Source organism: Botrytis deweyae, assembly GCF_014898535.1.
Source record: "Botrytis deweyae strain B1 chromosome Unknown BDEW_016, whole genome shotgun sequence".
Classification (NCBI taxonomy): Eukaryota; Fungi; Ascomycota; class Leotiomycetes; order Helotiales; family Sclerotiniaceae; genus Botrytis; species Botrytis deweyae.
The window spans coordinates 533,443-555,785 of record NW_024066223.1 but is presented as its reverse complement, the minus strand read 5'-3'; the positions used below and the strand labels follow the sequence as shown (position 1 = coordinate 555,785).

The following is a 22,343-nucleotide window of genomic DNA, read 5'->3' as shown; positions in this document are numbered from 1 at the left end:
TCTACCCATGTAGTCATACATACCATACTCAGTACACACGGGACATTCCCCGCTCTCCGCATATCATAACAAGAATCTCATTTGCTGTACGATAGATTTGTGAGACAATAAATGGCGTGTAGGAAGTACGAAGTATGTGTGTACCAGTATGTCCATAAAGAAGTCAGAAATGAACAAGGTTTGAAAGGAGAGATTTCTCCTTTGGGTTGAGATTGGTCGTCACTCATCGTGGCGTTATGACCTAGTAGTCTTGATGTCATGATTTAGTGTGACGGTGTCAATTCATTCCCTAGGTAGGTATAGAAAAGGAATGTTCAAGAGTAGATGTCGATTGCAGAATATACATCTCGTTCATAATCTCTTTACTTCTACTGTAATCTTCATCAAATCATTCGAAATGTTACGCACCATCTCCAGAAAGACTTTCTCCCAATCCACAAACGCCATCTTCAAACCTTCCACAACTCTTTTCTCCAGAAATATGGCCGATAGTCGTGTTGAAGCAGCTTCCCAAGTTGCGGGTGAAAAGAAAGATACTAGTCCATCCGTAAGTATTGGAATTGCTTCCTGTGATAGATACCTACGGCAAGCTGATCTCAGACATCTAGAACCCCTCAGTCATTTCATCTGCAGGTGCTGTTGGCAAGCAATTCAACCCCGATGGAAATATTGGACAAATTGGTGAGAAGATTGGTGGTCCATTCTCAAAGGTAATCTTCAATCGTATGCGGGACTTTTCGCATCAATAGCTAATTTGTTAATAGGATGGTGCTATCGGTTCTCAATTCGATGCCGCGAAAGATGGTCTCGCTGGACAGGTTGAGAAGGCTGTTGATGGGCCAAGTAGACCTGCTACGGAGAAGAAGTAATGAGTTACGATGATGATGAAGAGAGGTTGATGATAAATTCGCAGGTGTGATGTCTTTTCCTCAGTTGATGGATTAGCTATATGTATTATAATGATAAGTAACGAAACTTGAGTGTGTTGATCTATCTGTGTCTTGATGATTTTCTTGTGAGTTCGAAACAAGGAACAATGTTTTTGAAGATACATACAGACACCCATAAATCATCGAAAGTGGTATAATCATACTTGATATCTTGTGATATCCCAAACTCCTTCCATGAAGCTCCTAGGAATCTTGTGGTGTATTTACTCATCGACTTCGATGCACAACTCACTTGCTGTTCATATTCCTTTTGTCGACCTATGTTTGGGTAATCGATTCGAGGGTATCTGTGGCTTGTAATTCATCTGCTTCGAAGAATGACAAATATATAGACTGTGAAGGTAAAAAGAAACCCATACTCCTTAGACTTTGTTACCAGTCCAACATGTCCAATTGAAGCCATGCCATTCTGACTTGGCCATTAGACTTCTCATGAATGAGTTATAAGCATTTAGAGGGAGAAACAACATTGATCTATGCTTAATTGACAGAGTTACTTGGGTATGAAGTTATCAATATCATCAACTTTATATTGAACAATACAACAATGTTAACAACAACAAATTTGAAATTCCCAAAATAGCATCACAATGGACAATCCGGAGAACTAGAGAACTGGAGAACTAGAGAACTGAATAACAAAGAAAATCTAATCTATTGGCTACCGTTATCGGCGTCGGTTAAACTTTCTTCCTTCACACCCTCGACAAGGGTATATAATTTAGTCGAAGGCGTTTAGCTTGCTGGTGATTGCGTGCTTTCTCGTGCTCTCACCAAATTTCACTTCATTCACAGTAATATCAACCTTCTGATACGGTAAGTGAAGAAAGAAAAGATCCTCTTGGTAGGTTCACCAGTTCCAAATGGTAAAAGTCCATATGATTTGACTCGATTTCCTATCCTCTGATTATTACTAACCAAGGTGATTTATCGGAATCTCGGTTTTTCCATTCCAATTGATTGCCCAAGAGATTATATATATCTCACACTAATAAATCTTTCCCTTTCAAAGCTAAGTTGTGAAGGGTTAATATTTCCTTCGATTGAGTATCTTGTTGTTGTCTCTACTTTATTTACAACAAACTCATTCTCTTCTTTCTCGAAGAATTGTATCAAGTCAATTTTGTCTTGAGATTTCCTTTCTTTTATTTGCATTCTTGTCTTGTCAAAAGTTCTTCAAAGATACCCCGCCACCCATCAATCCGCAGAAATGGGGGCATCAACAGATTATGATCAAACCAAAGGCATAAACACTCAGCCAGAGGGTGACGGATCTAAACAGGTAATTCAGAACAACAATCATATGAACTATTTAGAAGTGTCTAATCATTCTCTTTGCAGGAACCCTTTGGAAAAGATACCCTCAATTCTACCTGGAATTCCGAACATGAGTCCTCTTTTCGAACATTCTCCCAAAAGTCTTCCAATCTTCCCTTTGGACAATCGATCGAATACGATGCGATCAGTGGTCCTACCTATGTTACTGCACAAACTTTGGTTCAACAAGTCGCATATGCGCTCTCCGATAAGATCTTCTCTTATTCCCCAGAATCATTTGATTTGGATGTTGCTGTAAAGTCTTGGGCTGCGGCAAATACAAAGAATGCCAATGGTTATACTACACAAGTTTCTCCCATGCAGACCCGCTCTGGCGCTGGATCAATTGCTCTTGGATACATGTTTTCAAAGGATTTTGACTTGACCAAAAGACACATCCCTCAATCACTTTTGGCCTCTTCTTCCAGTCTGCACAGCTTGCGCTCAACTCTCGATCAACTTTCTCTATTGTACTCTGTCGCAAACCCATTTGTTGCCCACGTTGCGGCCGTCGACTATGCACCGGGATCTACTGGCCTCGTTACTGACTACGCAACTGCTTTGACTGTGGCAGAGGAATTGGGACTTGGTTTGGTTTCTAGTTCATCTGCATATGAAGCCCAACATATGTCTCTCTTTTCTACATTGCTAGCAACTATCCTTCCAACCATTCACACTTATGATGGAATCACTGTTGGTCGTGATACCCTTCGTGTCATTGATATTCTTAGTCAATCTGGTCTTAGCAGTTCCTATAAGACAGTTCTTGAAGAAATATCGAAACTCGGAAAGAGAGCTGATGCTGAAAGCAAGGTTTCTTCACTTCTTGAGGCTTTCAACAGCGAACTTGGTACATCATATGGCCTCTTTGAGTACAGTGGACACGAGTCACCTGAATCTGTTTTGGTTGTATTTGGTTCTGTTGAGAGTTCTCTTGCCACTCAAGTCGCCAAGAAGCTTTCTGCTGAGGGCGAGAAAGTTGGTGTTATCAATGTCAGAGTCTACAGACCTTTTGTAGAGGAAGCTTTCTTGAAGGCTCTTCCTGAATCAGTCAGAAGCATTGCAGTCCTTGGCCAAGTTTTGGACGAGACGGCCGCAACAGATGTTTCGGGTCACTCCAACTTATATGAGGATGTTTTGGCAGCAACTGTATTCTCTGATAAATTCACAGCTTCTCCCAAGGTAGTTGATGTTAAGTATGCTCGATCGCAAGTATTTACACCTACTTCCATTGCTAGCATTTTCCATCAACTCGGTGGCAAGTCTTTCAGTGATTTTGTTTCACTATTGAATGTTGGTCAAGTTCAACAGTATTCATTCTTTGATCTTGAGGATTCTGCTGCTGCTACTGCACCTTCTGCCATTAGCAAACTTCTCTCTGGTGATTCGGCTGGCAATGTCCTTATCAATCAAACTCATGACAACTTCATTCAAGGTGGTGTCGTTAGAACTGACATTCGAAGCTCAAAGAAGTCAATCGAGGCCGCTTATCCAATTGAAGAAGCCGATGCTACCTACATTGGAGACGAGAAACTTTTCAAGGAGATTGCCATCTTGCAGAATGTCAGATTGGGTGGAAAGATTATTGTCAGGCTTCCAGGTGTTAAGGACGAAGATTTGGAAAAGAAGATTCCAAGCTTTGTTCGTAACGAGATTAAGAAAAGAGATGTCGAGTTATTTGTCTTGGATCCAACTTTGTCAGAAGCTCTTGAGAAGGAACCTGCTCTTGAAACCTTGTTCGCTGAGCTTGCATTCTTGAAGATTGCTCGTCCAGAACTCCTCGAGTCTGGAAAAGACAAGCTTGCCGCTATCAATGGAAGCCAAGAGCAATTCCAATCTGCAGTAGCCGATCTTGAGAAGGTTGTTCGCAAAGTTGAAATTCCTGAGACTTGGGTCGAAGTTGATGCTGAGGCTGAAGTCCTCAACCTTCCTGTAACCATCAAGTCCAGCAGCTTTACTGGTTTCCAAAAGGAAGATACTGAGGCTCCATCTCAGCTTCGTGATTGGCACGCAGCTGCCAAGGGTCTTCTTTTCAAGGAAGCGTATGGCACTAAATCTGAACTTCGACCAGATCTCACTGCCAAGACCTATGAAATTACAGTAAAGGAGAACCGTCGTTTGACCCCTATCACATATGACCGTAATATCTTCCATATCGAGTTCGATTTGGGAACTTCTGGTCTTAAATATGATATCGGTGAAGCTCTTGGTATTCATGCTGTCAATGATGTTGCTGAAGTTGAAGAATTCATGAAATTTTATGGTCTCAATGCAGATGATGTTGTCGAGGTCCCATCTCGTGAGGATAACAATGTTTGGGAAACTAGAACAGTCTTCCAATCTTTGGTACAAAACATCGATATCTTTGGTAGACCACCAAAGAAATTCTACGAAGCCCTCGCCGAATTCGCTTCTGACGAGAATGAAAAGAAGGAACTTCTTACCCTTGGTGGTCCAGAAGGTGCCAATGAATTCAAGCGTCGTGCTGAAGTTGATACAATTACTTATGCCGATGTTCTCCTTGAATTCAAGTCTGCTCACCCATCTTTCCACGATATTGCCCGTATCGTTTCACCAATGAAGCGTCGTGAATACTCCATCGCCTCTTCCCAAGCCGTCAACCCAACCACCGTCGCTCTCATGATCGTCGTCGTTTCCTGGGTTGATCCAAAGGGTCGCGATCGTTTCGGTCAAGCTACACGTTACCTTTCTTCCCTTCCTGTCGGATCAAAGGTCACTGCTTCCGTCAAGCCTTCCGTTATGAAACTCCCAGCTCTCGACACAGCTCCTCTCATCATGGCTGGTCTCGGTACGGGTCTTGCTCCTTTCCGTGCTTTCGTTCAATACAGAGCTATGCAAAAGGCTCAAGGCAAAGATATCGGTTCCATCCTTCTTTACATGGGATCCCGTCATCAACGCGAAGAATATTTGTATGGTGAAGAATGGGAAGCTTATCAAGATGCTGGCGTCATCACATTATTAGGAAGAGCTTTCTCTCGTGATCAGAAACAAAAGATCTATATCCAAGATCGTATGAGAGAAACGGTTCAGGATATTATCCAGGCGTATATTAAGGATGAGGGATCATTCTACTTGTGTGGTCCTACCTGGCCAGTTCCAGATGTGACCGAGGTTCTTGAGGAAGCTATTAGGGAAGAGGGTAGAATTAGTGGAAAGAAGGTTGATGGAAGGAAGGAGATTGAGAGATTGAAGGAAGCGGGTAGATATGTTTTGGAGGTTTATTAGATGCTTGCATGTGTGAGGTGTTGCGCCTAGATTCCGGGTTGGAAGGGTTGATTGTTTTGAATGTCTTTAGAATACGGTCGTTAGATGGAATTACTTAGATTGCATAGATCCTATATGGAATCAATATTATCGATTTTTGAGAGATTTTTGAGAGATGAACTCGTTGGTTTTGTGATTTGATTTGATTGGTTTGATTGCTTCCTATCTGTTATGCTTGATTCTATATATTTGATATATTTTGTGGGCGTTATGATTGTTAGCTAATGTAAACACCTCGTGTTGATAGGAAGAATCTGAGATTAATGTTAATGTTAACGTTAATATTTTCGCTAGCTTGTTTGTTCATGGTTGGAGTTGAGTGATATTGTGTGTGAGGGAGGTTATGTGAGGGAGGTAGGTTATGAATGAGATATTGGATTTGTTCGTGTTTTTTCTAGATTCTGATATCTTCTTTTTCTTTTTAAAGATGGAGATGGGGAGGGAGAGGGAGATGGGGATGGAGAGGGAGATGGAGATGGAGATGGAGATCTAGATGTTGTGATTGTGATTGTTATTGTGATTATTGTGATTATAATTATCATTGTTATTGTTATCGTCATTATCATCATCTGAAAGATATTACCCTCATCCTCACTCTATCCTCACTATCACTCACATTTCTCTCATATAATAACCAATTCGACATCAGATATATACCTCCCTCCCTGTTACTAAAGAAGTGTATGTATTTAGTTTATATGTTGATTGAAGTGGTTGAAGTGGTTGAAGTGGTTGAAGTGGTTGATATAGTGTAACCTAGGTAAGGGGAAATGAGGAGCATGTATGGTGTATAGCGCTCCTAGTCTCTACTCTATCTTTTACTTTTGCGATGGATAGGTAATTAGTTTGGGAGATGAAGGGTTTATGTAGGAGCGGTGGGGGAAGGGGGATGGATGGAGGTGGGAGTAGAATTTTGGGGAGAGGGGAAGAATGAGGGGGAAGGGGGCGAAGGGAAGATTTCAAAATCGGGTGGGTATTCACTTTCGCCTATCTTCGATACCGAGGCAGCTGGAATTACAATCCATACCTAGATACCTACCCATGAATAACTACGTGCGGGTATTGACTGCTCAGGGAAATCAAAATTTTCGTGGATATTCAATAGATATTGATGATATAATATTACATAGTCGGCTAAATAGCTAGATTAGGAGTTTGAGAAATCCAAGGTTGTCTGCTTAGATAGGTAGGTAGGTAGGTACTTAAGAGGTTTGGATTTGGAGATAGATTGGGTGGTGAGGATGAGAACGGTAGATTGTAACACTGGATGCGAGGTTGAAGATGGGGGGGAGATTGGTGGGTTTGTGGGGGGCTTGTGTGAGGGGGTTGGGGTGGAAGGTATGAGGGTTGGGAATGAATGGAGTTTGGAGATGGTGATGATAATGATGAACATGAGTGGCAGTGTTAGGATATATGGTGCTGTGATGAGGTGAGATGTGAAGTGGGTTGAGATGAGAGCAATTAAGTTGAGAAGATTTGTAGGTCTGAAATATTAAGACGAGAAGATATGGTTTCTCAATAATGTTCATATGTATTGTTGTTATAAAACATCAATGATTTATGATACTCGTGTAAGTATAAACATGTGTGTATATATCATCTCAACATTCCTAAACTCCCTCTCTAAATTTCACCACTCGGATTTTTTGTTGTCATATTCCAGAAGCGTATTCGAATATATTCAGCTCATAAGGTTACCCATGATAATCCTATCTACGTAGACAACTATATAAAATCTCTCCTTACCTACATATATAAGCTCCGAGGAGGTTTGTGTAGTAGGACGAGAACATGGATATCGAACTCCTAATAGTATACTGTCTGGTGTACTGATTGTAATCTGCAGAAGATTGAGTTGGAGAAGTTGGTGCTTCTTTTATAGAGACAGATTGAGGGTTGAGGGGTTGAAGACATTAAGGAGGGAGAAGGATGCAAGGGATGGGGATTCACTTTTTAGGAGTGGGGGGAAAAGGAATCATGTTGTTGTGCAGGTGCAGATGCATATGCTCAATATGGAGAGTAAATCTTGATAGTATCCATTTCCAGAAGGAGGGCCCTTGTGGCTACATGTACATGCTTCGCATCTATAGTGAATCCCTAATCCTCCACTCATTGCTGCACACAAGATACCCGAGCCTTTCGGCCTTTCAATGATGGGCTGAGGAGCTTAAAGACTTATTATTTAAGGACGGCAGCTTATGGACACTTTTGGTTCCATACAGATATTATGGGCATCTTCAAAAATGAATTTAAAGGGGTATATCTTGATCTTGAGTAGTGCGCAACTATGATGACGTTGTGATTTGGGATTTCGAAGACGAGGTTTGGAAGGAGAATGGAGGGAGGAGATGAGGTCGGGGTAGCATTGAATGTATCTCGCTAAGGTATATAAGGAGAAATGACAACGATAATAATTAGGTACAGCGATATCTCAGCATTTCTCTTATCTCGTGTGATCTGATGATTTAGCAAATCTCTCAACTTTATACTCTTTGAAGTTATGCTATAGCTAGATTATATGGAAGAGTAATACAAAAAAAGTTTCTTTCTTTTATTGATATTAGATATCTTCTTTTATCCTTATAGCTGTGGTCTCCAAAACTCGATTCTGGAGACGCTTTTTATAATCGAAAGTTCGGAAATTTTAGAGAATTCCAGAAGGACCTGTGTAACTCTCCACGTGGAGACGTGAATCCATTCACGAGCGTAATATAAAAGCGGATGCAGAGTCTATCACATCCCCACAAAATTACTGAGACTTGATAAAAATCCAACAGAAGCACGGCGTCTGTATCCATTATGTAGAAGCTACTCACCCATGTTGATGGGAAAACAAGACACTTTGGATTCACTGGAATGATAGCTTTTGTACTCTAATTCTAGGGCTGGTTTTCTCGCATCTCTTATTTAAACTTCGTGTTTTCCCTCTTTCTTGCAAAGAGTGATAACATTCAGTAACTTTCCGATCATGCATGCTGGCTCAGGATGTGGGGATTTGATTCTTCTTATTTCCTTTGGAGTTTGAGAAATGACGATTCTTCAAGCCTATGAAGCGAAGTTTAATCAACGGCTTAGGCGAGAGGGAAAAGAGAAGCAAAGACAGTGATGGTGTGAAGTGAAGATGAGAAGAAAATGCGATGAAAGTTTCTTTGAATGAGAGAAATTCATCTCGAGGGTCCAAAAGGGAAAGATTGATTCTCGTTCCCGGAACTACTTATTATTGGGGTAAAAAGTGGAGAGTATGCTTTCCACACAGCATGAATCCAGTTGTTTTCCAACCCTTCAGAGAAGTACGGTATCTCAAGGACGATGAAGATAAGACATATATATTCGAGTACCTAGTTACAGACTTGTCATACCTATCAAACTTCATTCACTATTTCAACTGTAATTTTCATTGAACACACTTCTCAATGAGATGTAGGTACCTATGCATACGTAGGTATTGTGTTTCAAAAAGAAAATCCAGTGAACAAGGCTTGACATCCACTTCCTGTGCATGATAGCACAACATACCTGTTTCCTAGAGCATGGGCTACCAAACTCGAGCGTTGTGAACATATAAATTGCTGACTGTAGAGATCATTTGTGATATCAAAGATTTGCAACAAGCAATGGATAGCAATTATAATTTGTGTCAATGGCCCGGCAGACTACTGTTTCTGGAAAAATTGTTGTGTGGGTTTGCATTCTGTTTTGAATTTGCTTCACGGAGTGGGTTGATAGGATGGGAAAAAACCATTGATAGTAAAAGAACGGCGACAGTGTGTAAAGTGATTGGAGAATAGCAGTATCATGAACGACAGTGATAATGAGTAAGTTTGTACTTAGCTTGTAATTCCGTAAGCCCGTTGCACAGTTACCTTCAATGCGGCAGACATTTTAGGTGCGAGACTCCAGAAGGACATGAAGTCGTCACATTGATCCAATCGCAGAGGCCGTCTTATGCATGCTGTCTTAGAATTTCACTTGGTCCTTACCAACAAACAGTATAAGCACATCTAACCATTTCTTAAATATATAGAAGTTTAAAATACTTTTCACATGCCAATTGTCAGAACACAACTCATTCACTCTTTATGGCCCTGCCACTTCCATTCCATATTAGCTAGCTAGGTAGTATATTCACTCTTTGATCACAAAGTCGATGCCACAGAATCTGCAAGTGAATAGAGAGCACATACCACAAAAAACAGTTTTGTTGCATATCTGAAAAGCCAATTCAAGATGTTCATTGGCTTGTAAATTTTTGAAAAAATTGTATGACGTCGATACCTTGTGCTTGGACCTTGAGACTCCACTAATAATGTAGATCATATTCACCGCGTCTTATATAACATTGATGTATTTTGTGATGCTGCTCAGATAGATCAGATAAGTACTTTTATTGACCGGAGTAAACTGAGATGCTCATCGAGAGATCCTCAGGTGTTTACTTCCGCGCGGCTCTAAAATAGGTACTGTACTCTTATCCCGCCAGCTCAACGCTTCTATCACAGTAAGGCATAGTTAAAGTGATTGATCTTCATCGACCAAAACTAACGCACCAAATGCACCGTGCTCACTCAAACCCCTGAATCAAAGAGGACTGTTCACAATAGTGCTTTCTCGACATCTAACTCTAAGTCATTTCTAGCTAGTTCGCGAGCTAATTTGTGGGGCATCGGTGGAAGGAGGACAAGAGGTAGAGGTGCCAGTTCTTTACGACTGCTTCTCGATAAGTTTCTTCCCGTCTGGACTTCTCCCCAGCTTGTGGTTGTGAAGTGATGATTTCGATGACGTGAGTAGTGTTCTGCAGAATCTGCAACTAGAATGGTTCTGGATATAGATCCCAGCTCTTTTCTACAAGAAAGTCTTCGATAAAATAGAAAAAGATAAGAAGGTTAATCTCAATCCGGACGATGGGATTGAAGTGTATCCCCCCCGCGTTGGGCTCCAGAAAAATAGATTTTATTGTAATGGACATGGTTACCATTGGACCAGCCATACCCCTTTGGGCTCTGGCGTCAAACTTATCATACATTATATGCCTATTTGGGCTAGCACCTTCCTCTTCGGTGTCCTAAAGTACCGGAAACTAGTATGCATGGCGGTTGGCGAGCCTAGCGTGGGGAATGTCCGAAATTCCGGGGTACCCGTGCTACCAACCTAGGAAACTTGGGGAAGATAGCTTTCTGTGACTATGGCGTTTGGGATATGCAGATAAAGTGGCATACGCGATATCAGGAGATTTCGGTATTTGAATCCTGAATTGGATGCTATACGATTATAGTCATTGACTGGTCACATCTCAATTCGAGGCTCTCGCCAAATGTCAAGTATTCCTAGGTATTATAATGATCTTAGTCGACCCTTAAAGGTTTTCAACATACCCATCAGGCAAATCGGAAGCTAAGCTCAAATAAGAACACTAACCTCAAAATCATCATTTCACGTATCCGATACCCAATGACTGTGATTGACGATGCATTAGAACGAAACTTAGTTCTAGCTCGACACGATAAGCGATCCTTTAGCTCCTGATATCAGAACCCTTTCAACTTAGCTCCATCGTTGTCTCAAACTAGTTCGAACATTCATTTGCACCAGTAAAACCATAATGAATTCCCCCAAGAATCTTGAAATCAAACGTTCCATCATCATCAAAACTATCAATTCGAAGAATATATTTCTCCACAATAGCAGACAACAATTCGACAAAGAGTATATCAACAAACAACAACCATGGCCGACCCGAACCGTCTCCACAAGATGTTCATCAGCGATGGCGACGACATGTGTAGAACCTGCAGCTATATGCTTCTTACTACCTACGGTTTATTCGGACTCATCACGCGCGGATTCGATCATGGATGGATTCATTACCCCCAAGAACCCATGTCATTAGCCGAAGACGTCAAATCTCCATGTAGCACTCCTTCGAATCCCAAAAGTCCATATGACCTCCAACTCATGGGCTGGGGATGTCACTTTTGCGCACTCGTTCTCAGTGACCCAAAAGCAAGCCAGAAAGGCTCACAAGTTACGCACCCCTCAGTTGCTCACAAATACGTCATTGAGAAACACCACGAGTTCCGACATGTCGGCTTTCGCGCAATCATTGTTAATGACGTGGGCGAGGAGGTTGAAAACCCATTTAGATATCGAAAGTTCTCGTTAACGGGCAAGAACTCAGATCTTCTACAGATGACAGAGGTGGTGGAATATTTTCACAAGCATCATCTTCACGTGGGAGGTATCGCGGTTGAGAGGGGGAGTGAGGTGTCTTACACGGTCGAATGGCATATTCAGATGGGTTCTCTGTATCCGGGCGTGAGCGCGGAGTATCCTTGGTATAGATTCACTGGTGTTTTTGATTTGTCCAGAACGGGAGGGTTAAAACGAAAGGGGATAGGAGGAGTGTTAAATCCCAGAAAAAAACTTCCTCCGAGTAATCTCCGTATTTGCGACGAAAATCCTCCTGCGGACGTTGAGATATGCAATATCAAAATTCTAAGCACAAAACTACAAAGTCTTATGCTACAAGAGGAATGAATGGCATGAGTTTCTTGGTCGGCGTTGGGAGTTTCTGGCAGCATGGATACCCGCTTACTTGGTAGCCAAAATATTGGATTTTCTGAAATAAATTAGCGATCTGAGAAGGAGGGAAAGATTCGCCTGGTATACTCGTTCCCTGTAACAAAATTATCGAGATGCAGTTGCAACCTTCAATAATACACACATAATCAAATAAATCGGAACAATCACGAGAACAATAGAAAAGAAGCTGGGTAACTCTTGAATGGATACATTTTCGATCGCTTCATTAATCTCAATCTACTTCGATTGTTCCAAAAGTGCTCGCCCATAATCACCTCGGTTAGGCAACCTGTTGCATGTATGAATGTGACATCTTGCTGGACTTGTATTCGTCAAGAAAACTAAAACGAGGTTAGATATGTCAAACAGGAGAAATGGTGAGACTTACTTCCACAATGGAAATCCAATTCCATAAATGCTACCGGGCTATGGATGCGGTAGTAATAAGGATCATCGTCTGCAAATTCTCCGATCCAAGCGAAATACGTTTCGTCGAGATGTTTCTTAAAAAGTGCGACCCTATGCTCCAAAACTGAGTCGGGATAATATTCATTAAATGATTTGAAAAGCTTGATGATTTGCTCTTGTTGGTTTGCTGGAAATTCGGAAACCGGACATCCTTCATATGGGACGATCCTATTATCTTGTCTCGCACCACCCAGATGTCGTTCGTCAAAAGGATTCCACCTATCAGCTGGCAAACTCTTTCCATCCATACCCTTACTCAGAGTTGCCTTCTCTTGTAATTCTTTAGGCAAGCTTTGCATCAAGCTTAAACTATCCATTTCCTCTGATCTGAATAACCTCAGGCCAGCATGTGGTCCCTCGTCAATTCTATCAGGTTCTGCTCCCATAAATGTAGGACCAATTACCATTCTCTTTCCGAGAAAAACTACACAAAAACACAAGTGATGTCCAAAAAATGTGTATCCAAATGGTTCGGTCATGGATGGTGTACCAAACAAGCGGAAGTTGTAGGAGTGTTCATTGAGCACTTTCTTGCCGTTCACTAGATGTCCAAGGAAATCATTTGTGAGACAACAAGCGTGGATTTTTTCATAGCCCTGCTTAGAGGATGAAGCTCTAAGAATGGCGTGGATAGCGGTCTGAACCTCTGAGGAACACTCATCGAGTCGTAGTCCACCTATTTCAAAGATAAGCATGAGATTAAAACAGAGGCATCTTCACTCCTTACCTGGGTTCATGTATAATTCTGGATTCGACCACAGTCGAAATTCATCATCTGTAACATCTCCAAATTGAACCGCTTTTCTTTGATCTTCACTCAAGACCTTCAAAAACTCTTCTGTTTTCGTAATCACCTCCTCCGTTGGCGCACCTTCATCCTCTGCATAATTATACAGCCCCTCTCTGACTTTTCCGTCTGATGTGAATCCTTTGTATGGCTTCTCTAGATTCTTTGCATCAAGACGGTTAATCAGCCAAGCCGGAGCCTCCATTTGCCTTCTAGACTCGCACCAACTTAATGCTGTATGATCTTGTATCCCAGCAATGCGAGGATGGTCTGGGGAAGGTATGATATCGCGGAAAGGAACAGCTGCATCAGAGCGAGGCTTTGTAGGGTCTGAACTCTGGATGTATCCTGAATTCTCTGGTAAAACTGCCATATCTGCTACTGATTAGAGGAACTTGGAGTTATGGTATAAGTTTGGGTCTTAATGTGTAGAAAGCTAGTATCACAATGGGTTGTATGAAAGTCTGAAGGAGGAATTGGTCTGGATATGCATGTTCTTTAATTGATCGATCTATCACTACTGGCAGAGCCGAAGCATGACCTGACAATGATGATCTGCCCATGGCTTCAGTCGATGTGGAGAGCTTGCGGAATAGTTATTAAGAGCGTATGAGTACGAATTGAATTATTCTGAAGCTTCGGGGTATTCAATGCTTACTAATCCCCACAAATTAGCGTGTTGAATCCATGAATTCCCCTCAATCTCCCCACCCCTTCCACTTCATAACTTGTGGGGACTCTTGTCTGTCCTTACGCGTCCACGCTGATTGCTACGGATATCGACCGACCGAAATCACCATGTACGAGGAATGGTGACAAGTATGGATAATCCTGTATCGGGTCAATTGTTGCCATGATGAAGGCAGTTGAATCGGCTTCCATCAAAGTGGGGTGACGAAGAGTAGGTGGGGGGTTTGAAGCTCATGTTTGTCTAAATCAAAAACCGTCCTCTTCAGTCTCTCTCTTTCCTTCAGTCCCAAAGACTTTACTTGCTCAATCTCTGTTCCTCATTTTCATTCCCATTGTAAATGCTACGATAATACCAGTATCTCATCCAGACATCAGCCATGCCAGCACCATCATTTGAGCGTACGTGGTTCCATAGTCCTATCAAAATACTCGTTGCGACAAGTTAATTGACATGCCGTTCTAGGTCTCGTACGATTTGTACCCAAATCTTCTGAGGAGGTACTCATTGGCCAACCAGTAGATTCGGAGATCGATGTCGGAGCTGCAATCATTGCAGGAAAGGACGTGAAGGTTGATGTATTCAGCGGATCATCAGTCTTAGAACCAGGCACTTCAACTGGAACCATTAAAGAAGTTGGAAAACTTCTATCTCCACTTGCAGAGTCTGAAGTTGGCACAATCAGATGTATTGGGTTGAATGTAAGAAACAATTCTCTGAAATACATATACATAAGGAATTGACTAAAAATTGCAGTATGTCCAACATGCGCACGAAGTTAAGATGGCCATCCCCGATCTGCCAACCGTTTTCATGAAGCCTTCGACCTCTCTCGCAGATCCATATCCATCCCCTACAGTCATTCCAAAGTTTGCGTTGAAAGATGATTGCTGCGATTACGAATCCGAGTTGGTGATTGTGATTGGAGAGAAGTGCAAGGACGTGAGCGAGGCAGACGCCTTGAATTATGTTTTGGGATATACAGCAGCAAATGATGTCAGCAGTCGTGCAAGTCAATTTGCGCAAAGCCAATGGTGCTTCAGCAAAAGTTTTGACGGTGCTTGCCCAATAGGTATGCCATGTCAATTCATTTCGGGGAATTGGAGTTAACAACATTCTAGGTCCAGTTTTGGTATCCACGAAACTCATCCCAGACCCATCGAAACTTCGAGTCAGAGGTCTAAAGAACGGAAAGGTTATGCAAGACTGCGGAACAGAGTATGAATATCCGATCCCAATTTCCAGCCGTAAACTGACCAATAACAGTGATTTGATTTTCCCTGTTGCGAAAATTGTTTCTTTCCTCTCGCAAGGTACTACAATCTTGCCAGGTACTATAATTTTAACCGGTACTCCAGCGGGTGTTGGTAATAGTTTTACACCAAAGGAATATCTGAGGGAAGGAGATTCATTCTCGGTTGAAATTTTACCATACATTGGAACTATGATGACCAAATTTGAATATCAAAAGTAAATTTTGGATTTAATGAGGCTACGCGATATTCCAATCAATATATGGTAGCATTTATCAAAAACATCACAAACATACATTTTGCAATTTGAGTGAACTTGATTTATTCACTCATGTGCTTCCATCGTCCGAAAACCTTCCTAGTCTCGTTCCAACGACAGATTACCCCATGTGAGTCTTCCTAACCACTGTATGAAGCTGCGAGTAGCAAGATATCCAGTCGTGTCCTTGCAGCTAGCCTTCTTCCACATCTCCTCCTTCTACTTCTCCGTCTCACTCCTACATTTATTATTGGCGACCTTCTTCGTATTGGATGTCTTCGGAGAGGTCGAGCCGCCACCGTTCTAGCGGGTCTTCTACGTGCTTGTCTTCCGACTCGAACGATAAGGTCTAATCGAGGAGGCATTTTCGCTTGCTATGTGTAATTGACACAGAGTTTGTGTGGAGTGCAATAGTTCGAATTGCTAGATGTGGTAAAGATCCTGCCCCGCCTTGTCATATTATCATAGGGGATCTATCCACTGGGCTGTGAAAAATTAAGCCACGACATTATTGTCACTAGGTTGCGATCAAAGAAAGCTCCCTTTCAAAGCTCAGGGGGGGGCTTCTGCATTCTTTCTTCCTAAGTTTGAGGCTGTAGAAGTCTCTAGTATTAGAATCTTAGTTCCAGGAACGATATGCCGAAAATGATATGATTGGGCATGTTGCATTTGCGGTAGAATACTCCACAATCGACTGCCAATTTTGCAGGGCTGATGCACAGCCACGAAGCGTGTTATGTGAAAGGGCGTGCCCAATATATCACGAATGACATCTTACAATTCATATCCTAGCGTACCGACGTTGTAGAATAGCGTAACGGGTCAAAAATGCACGATTACGAATATCTTCAATAATGGTCTGCTGCTATGAAATTTGTACTTGCCGAGTACCGCTATTTCTAGGCAGACAAATTTGTACTTGCGGCTGAGAAATTCAAATTTTGTATAAAATCTCCTAGATAGACGGCTTCATTGTTTGAATTGTCCACATTGATTAACATCAACAAAAAGCAATATGACTTTAATCACAATGAAAATCTGCTGGCTATTTCTCAATCTTTCCCATGCCGTCTATGGCATTATTCAAGCACCTCCACTACCTGGGTCTCATACCCTTGGCACCACCACTCTCCAAGTGACCGACTCGTCTACTTCCCGCAGTCTAATGCTCTCCTTGTTCTATCCTACATCCGCCAAAAATTCATCTTATACATTTGCGCCCTCCTTCCCATCAGCCACGGCTCTTTATTTAGCAGAAAGCTACTCTCTCCCTTCCGATGTTCTCGAAGAGCTTGCCTCCCGTTCCTACAATTCCGCCCCTATTCTTCTTTCCCACAATAAATCATTTGATTTCCCAATCCTCCTCTTCTCTCCGGGCTATGGGAATTCGCGACTTGCTTATACCGTCATTGCCGAGAATATCGCTTCTCTGGGCTATTTTGTCATTACTATTGATCACCCGTACGATGTTGAATTCATCGAATACTCAAACGGTACAATTGCAACATGGGTAGACGAGGATTTCGATAATGCTACCGCTGCAATTCCTTATGTGAATGCTCGAGTTAAAGATATGCAATTTGTGTTGAACTCCTTCTCGGATCCACTATTCACTGCTCAAATTCCTGGCATCCAGAATTCCTCATCCCATTCATATGGATATAGAAGATCTCAATCAACATTCCAAACTAAAACCATCGGAGTCTTTGGTCACTCATTGGGTGGAGCTGCTGCTTTCCAAGCTATGCATGATGACTCCCGATTCTCATACGGAGTGAATCTCGACGGTGCAATCGAAGGCGATGTCGTCCAAAGCGGGCTCAAGAAACCATTCATGATTATGGCGAATCAGAATCATACCAGAACGGAAGAGAGAGATCCAACGTGGTATGAATTCTGGGCTAACTCGGTGAAGCTTGGAGGTTGGAAAAGAGATGTGAGGGTTAATGCGACGCAGCATGGCAGTTATACGGATTTGGCGGTTTGGGCGACGGTACTGGGATTAGAAGGATTTGAGGATTTGTTGGGTACGATTAATGGAGTGAGGATTTTGGATATACAGACGGAGTTTGTGGGTGGGTTCTTCGGAAAGTGGTTGAAGGGGAAGAGAGGGAAGGTGTTGGATGGGCCTAGTAAGGAGTGGCCTGAGGTGACTTTTGATTTTTGATTTTGGGAAGGATAGATTGGAAGTTTAGAGGTAGATTTTGATAGAAAGAGGTGGTTGTAGTCCGTAGAGTTATGTTTACTGTGTAATATATCTAATAGTATTTATTTAGTGCAGTTTCCGAAACTTTTGATATTATTGAGATATGAGCTCAACCGTAGTTGTATGGACTAACAACAGTACACTTCTCAACTTTCAAAATTTTAATAAAAATACAATTTTTTATTGTTCAATCTTAAAATGAATGATTGTAACGGTTCTCAAGATATCAAAATCGAGAAAAATATTACGTCAATTTTTACATGTCCTGTTAGTCCGTACACACACTAGTGGCCTTATACTTCTGCCTATTCACAACAATTAACAATCTATGATCTAAAAATCCTTCATTTTGAACTGCAGTTTAGCAATAAAATCAAAAGTAGAGTTTGCAGCGAAAAAAAAAAATGTGAGTGTGAAGCCTGGGCTTTGTATCGGAAAGATGGCATGGACTTCTCATCCTAATAAAAACTAGCGAAACTCCCTTGCATTCACTTTCGATATTCACTTCGCCAATCCCATCGACCAATCAGATTCTATTACCATCCCGTGGATTCTTTTGTTGCATATCTGCTATAGCGTGTTGAGCCTGTAAAGGCCTATAATTTGGAAGCTTTGCTATATAGCATAGTTAGCATAGATAGTCAAATAGTGTGTCCATTACAAGAGTTCATGCATGTACATCAAGAGCCTACCCTCGAAGTCTTCATGATAGAGGATTACATGTGCCTCAAAATAGCACCTACTTGTAGATAGCTATTTATATACTATAGCCTTTCTAAACACTATACATCTGATAGAAAATCCTGTAACCCTATTGATGTCAATAGAAAAGTTGAAAGAGCTCATATTAAAATACCGGAACTCAAATTTGGTGAGCTTCTGCGCAATCATAATCAACATCACGCTCACGTCCAAAACATCGTTTTAAAGATCCGAAAATTTTCATTATCTTATAGCTAGGTATGTATAGTAGTTTGATGTTGATAGTATAAGATAGCCTTAAATCCAGTCAAAATTCTTGCTTATAACATGGAGCTAACCCTCTTTGACAGCCTTTCGTTCTTTACAAGTCCATTTCGACTTGAATGATAATGAATTATTTTTTCAGGGAGATCTTAACCTGTGTGATACTATTTCGACCATGAAAATAATCACCTCCCCGAGTATTGAAAATTTTCCTTTGCTAAATTCCATACACCCTTTCCCATTAAGCCCCATATTTCTTCCATTCAGAATCTGCATCTTCAAATTTCTGGAAAACCTTGTCCTCTCACTAGATTAATAATGGTGACAAGCTATAATTTCTCGGAACGGGTCCATATTTGCCCATCGCATCGACCTCGATGTTACATTGATCCATAATGTATTTCTTTCTGAACTCTTTCCTGATCGAATCTCGGATCTCTATCCACGCCACTTCCTGTGCAGTCTGGGGTTTATAACGGAAAAAAATGTCATTCTGCGGGTTGACAGCATGATTGCATTTTTCATCTAGAGCTTGGATTTGCATCATGCGGCCCGCATCCCGCTGGAAGTCTTCTTCCCAAATCTCCTTTCGAATGACATTCTCATGCTCTCTTTTCAAACGTGGCTCCCTCACGAGTCTCTGTCTTTCTGCTTTCTCAAGCTTTTCAACTTCCGATCGGTACATCGATAACCCGTGACAAGTGAGAATAAGAAATATCCAAGGGAGGACTGTCATAATAATCAAAGCGACGAGAGGTGTGGTGGGGAATGCGCATCCACCGTTGGTAATTTTGCAGCAGGAGGTGGACCTTGTATCGATTGCGTTGAGATTTGAGGTAATGGTTGTAGGTATAGGAGAGGCTGAAGTTATGAACGAAGATGTCATAGGGCTAAAAGTCGCCGAGTTGGTGGAGAGTGTGAGAGCCATATTTACACAAATTGTATTGCAATGAGTGATCTTTTGGTTCTACTAATTGGAGTAATATATGTATTCAACGTGCCAAAAGAATGAAGTGACGAGCATAATATAATAACAAAGTGTAGGGGGACCAATCCAAAAGAACACGTCGCTGGTAGTATGATCATTTGATATGACGTATCGATTGATATTGTACTAGTGAAAACTAATTATTAACACAATTCCTAGTTACATGATGGTGATAAGCTAATCCTCATTAGGTCAAGATGTCAGGAGTCTAGTTGTTCACTTAATGCTTGATATGCTTTACAGAACTCTATTATGATATTATTCATTAATTCCCAACCTAAATATCATCATCCATGTAGTGTCACTTATGTTACCTGTCTCGTCTGGAATTTCCTGTTCCGACCAAAATATATGTATTATCTTGAGTATCCAGTTAAGAAGCCGTCGCTCAATGATAACAAAGGTAGATACTAACCTAAATAAGCATACAATTCATGATTAGAATGACACCAGAGCCCTAAAGGGTATGGCTGGTCTAATGCTAACCAGGTCCATTATAATAACTTCCATTTTTCTGTAATCTTAGTGACTAACTAGATCATTTGTATTCTTGAACTTTGATCGAGCATCCATATTTGTTATAGTATGAAATCTAATTGATATTATTTTTAACTCAAAACTTATCAGGGAAGTACGTGTACTGGGGATATGACCTAAGTTTGGGGCTACGAAGGAGGGTATAGATACGTGTTCTCTTCGTAGCTTTAGCTCTCCTCTCTTTACGTTTTATAACATCAATTGAGACCATTCGATCACTAAAGTTCGACAGTTTGAATCTGTGACAGTCTGAAGTGCAACAATACATAACGTTTTTCCGTTGACCTATGAACGAATTAATTAGTGTAGACTCTGGAACTTGCTCACGACTTCATTTGTAGCTCTTGCACGTTTGTTTATCATATACCGTACCGCTTCATGACCATGTATATAAATCTGATGTTAACTACCAGTGATTGGAATCCCTTTGGTCAAATAAACGACCAATACCTCCTAACTAGTACTCTCCGACATTGCTCTGTCCCTTTGCTGTATCCTTAGACGAGGCATATCTCTCCCCCAATAGGCTTCCTAGTCTACGCTTCATCCGGTACACAAGCTCTACCATAATAAGCAAAGCTCGGTTGCTCATGACTTGCAGTATATTCCATCTCTTCAGGCTCAACTTCCGCAATACATTCATTGTTTTCGTATGAATCAGCCGTCAATGTACGGGTATAAGTAGGGGAAGACCCATGCACTGCCATTTTCCAATCTTGTGAAGGCTGACTTAAATCCGGATAACTTGTTGTTTGACCACAGCCAGATGATACAATTTGAACTTGTATCTCGAGACGCACGTCGATTAAGCCGCGAGGATGACGGCTCCAGTGAGCGACGTCTTCTTGGTGACTTATGCTCAGGAGACTGTTGATCATCTCCGGACTTCCGACCTCTACTTCCAGCAAAGGGATTACGAAAAAAGCCAAATGAATTTTTCGAAGCGCTATTTGATATCTTCTGATGCTTGGAGTTTCGTTGTTCTTTCATCGAACTGTCTACGCGCGAAGAGGATTTCACGGTGGAAGATGTCGTTGATCGTTTTGCTTGTGGCCCGAAGTTTTTCTTACAGACAGCCATAATGGGTTCTATCAACACCAACTCATCTTCATTTTCCATATTGTACACCATCACGCCAGGGTAAATGCACTGGAAAACATCTTCGGTGCCGTTACTAGTTATCGTTTTCCACATTGAAATTCCCTTTTTAAAAGATTTAAAATATTAGATTGTTAATAATATAGTTTTATAAAAGCTATTTGATATGAATATAAAACTAAATGATACTAAGAATAGATTATATTAAAGAATTAGAAAATGAATTTCAGATTCAAAAACGTTTTGGGTTGAAAAATCCGTATGAAGTGCTATAGGGTATACATTTGAATCGATGTAGCATATAGGACATCGCCATCAAGTAAAAGTTCGAAAGGTCTAGCGAATATAATGATATTGATCAAATTCTCGAGCTTGTATAGAAAAACAAGCACGAGAGAGAAATTATCGTCATCTCAAGGCAAACTTATAGAGTCGAAAAGCGATACAGTGGCTAGCGGGATGTTGCTTAAAAGTAGTAAGATTTGTATGTTGCCCAGCCGCTCGGGTTGTGAATTTGTACTCCCCCGGATTCAATTCAGAAATATGATAGGCCCCAAGGGTTTCGGTTATCCGAGGGGCGTTACCATAATCCTGGGAAGATTACCCTGGTGTTACCCTTCATGCAGGACTTTGTCATCTGGCTGACTGAATTGTGTTTGTTTACATTCTGAATAGCTTCTCCAGCCTTATAAAATGCCGTCTGATGCTGATATAATTATCCATTGTTGGCTCTGATAATCGACATTCTCGAATTATCTCGGTCTTGTATACTCATACGAAAATTATATAAAACTATCAATAATCGAAACCTCAAATTGTTCGCAGTATCGTCAAAGCTTGCGGATTGATGATCAGGATTTCTACCAATGTCAAGAACAGTACCCAACCACTTGGTGTTGAAGTACTTCTTCAATTGTATGAACAAAAATGCATTCCACTTGGAATTTCCATTTCCTTCTATG

The 22,343-nt window shown here is 41.3% G+C and overlaps 9 protein-coding genes across 9 annotated transcripts; 5 read left to right on the top strand and 4 right to left on the bottom strand.

The window, feature by feature from the left end:
- Positions 1 to 397: 397 nt before the first annotated feature.
- On the top strand, positions 398 to 869 carry EAE98_007164 (uncharacterized protein; the record flags this gene model as incomplete). Its single annotated transcript, XM_038954787.1, has 3 exons — positions 398 to 547; positions 609 to 710; positions 765 to 869. 3 exons carry the CDS (start codon positions 398 to 400, stop codon positions 867 to 869), a joined length of 357 nt encoding a protein of 118 aa, XP_038808929.1.
- Positions 870 to 1,981: 1,112 nt separating this feature from the next.
- On the top strand, positions 1,982 to 5,685 carry EAE98_007163 (uncharacterized protein). The gene is made up of 2 exons (XM_038954786.1): positions 1,982 to 2,232; positions 2,292 to 5,685. The coding sequence occupies exons 1-2, from the start codon at positions 2,161 to 2,163 to the stop codon at positions 5,511 to 5,513; spliced, it is 3,294 nt and encodes a 1,097-aa protein (XP_038808928.1). The 5' UTR covers positions 1,982 to 2,160; the 3' UTR covers positions 5,514 to 5,685.
- Positions 5,686 to 11,276: 5,591 nt separating this feature from the next.
- Positions 11,277 to 12,086, top strand: EAE98_007162 (uncharacterized protein; the record flags this gene model as incomplete). Its single annotated transcript, XM_038954785.1, has 1 exon — positions 11,277 to 12,086. One exon carries the CDS (start codon positions 11,277 to 11,279, stop codon positions 12,084 to 12,086), a length of 810 nt encoding a protein of 269 aa, XP_038808927.1.
- Positions 12,087 to 12,368: 282 nt separating this feature from the next.
- Positions 12,369 to 13,759, bottom strand: EAE98_007161 (uncharacterized protein; the record flags this gene model as incomplete). The annotated part of the gene is made up of 3 exons (XM_038954784.1): positions 12,369 to 12,472; positions 12,520 to 13,275; positions 13,327 to 13,759. The coding sequence occupies 3 exons, from the start codon at positions 13,757 to 13,759 to the stop codon at positions 12,369 to 12,371; spliced, it is 1,293 nt and encodes a 430-aa protein (XP_038808926.1).
- A 694-nt stretch (positions 13,760 to 14,453) lies between these two features.
- EAE98_007160 (uncharacterized protein) lies at positions 14,454 to 15,548 on the top strand (the record flags this gene model as incomplete). The annotated part of the gene is made up of 5 exons (XM_038954783.1): positions 14,454 to 14,475; positions 14,540 to 14,775; positions 14,831 to 15,146; positions 15,196 to 15,292; positions 15,341 to 15,548. 5 exons carry the CDS (start codon positions 14,454 to 14,456, stop codon positions 15,546 to 15,548), a joined length of 879 nt encoding a protein of 292 aa, XP_038808925.1.
- Positions 15,549 to 15,726: 178 nt separating this feature from the next.
- Positions 15,727 to 15,951, bottom strand: EAE98_007159 (uncharacterized protein; the record flags this gene model as incomplete). Its single annotated transcript, XM_038954782.1, has 1 exon — positions 15,727 to 15,951. One exon carries the CDS (start codon positions 15,949 to 15,951, stop codon positions 15,727 to 15,729), a length of 225 nt encoding a protein of 74 aa, XP_038808924.1.
- A 665-nt stretch (positions 15,952 to 16,616) lies between these two features.
- On the top strand, positions 16,617 to 17,753 carry EAE98_007158 (uncharacterized protein; the record flags this gene model as incomplete). The annotated part of the gene is made up of 1 exon (XM_038954781.1): positions 16,617 to 17,753. One exon carries the CDS (start codon positions 16,617 to 16,619, stop codon positions 17,751 to 17,753), a length of 1,137 nt encoding a protein of 378 aa, XP_038808923.1.
- Positions 17,754 to 19,065: 1,312 nt separating this feature from the next.
- On the bottom strand, positions 19,066 to 19,686 carry EAE98_007157 (uncharacterized protein; the record flags this gene model as incomplete). Its single annotated transcript, XM_038954780.1, has 1 exon — positions 19,066 to 19,686. The coding sequence occupies one exon, from the start codon at positions 19,684 to 19,686 to the stop codon at positions 19,066 to 19,068; it is 621 nt and encodes a 206-aa protein (XP_038808922.1).
- Positions 19,687 to 20,819: 1,133 nt separating this feature from the next.
- On the bottom strand, positions 20,820 to 21,161 carry EAE98_007156 (uncharacterized protein; the record flags this gene model as incomplete). Its single annotated transcript, XM_038954779.1, has 1 exon — positions 20,820 to 21,161. One exon carries the CDS (start codon positions 21,159 to 21,161, stop codon positions 20,820 to 20,822), a length of 342 nt encoding a protein of 113 aa, XP_038808921.1.
- Between the last annotated feature and the right edge of the window lie 1,182 nt (positions 21,162 to 22,343).

Bases quoted from the DNA above. Each gene is read 5' to 3' on its own strand.
- EAE98_007163 (XM_038954786.1), top strand. From the start codon at position 2,161: ATGGGGGCATCAACAGATTATGATCAAACCAAAGGCATAAACACTCAG. The intron at 2,233-2,291 runs GTAATTCAGAAC...TTCTCTTTGCAG, and splicing joins AGGGTGACGGATCTAAACAG to GAACCCTTTGGAAAAGATAC.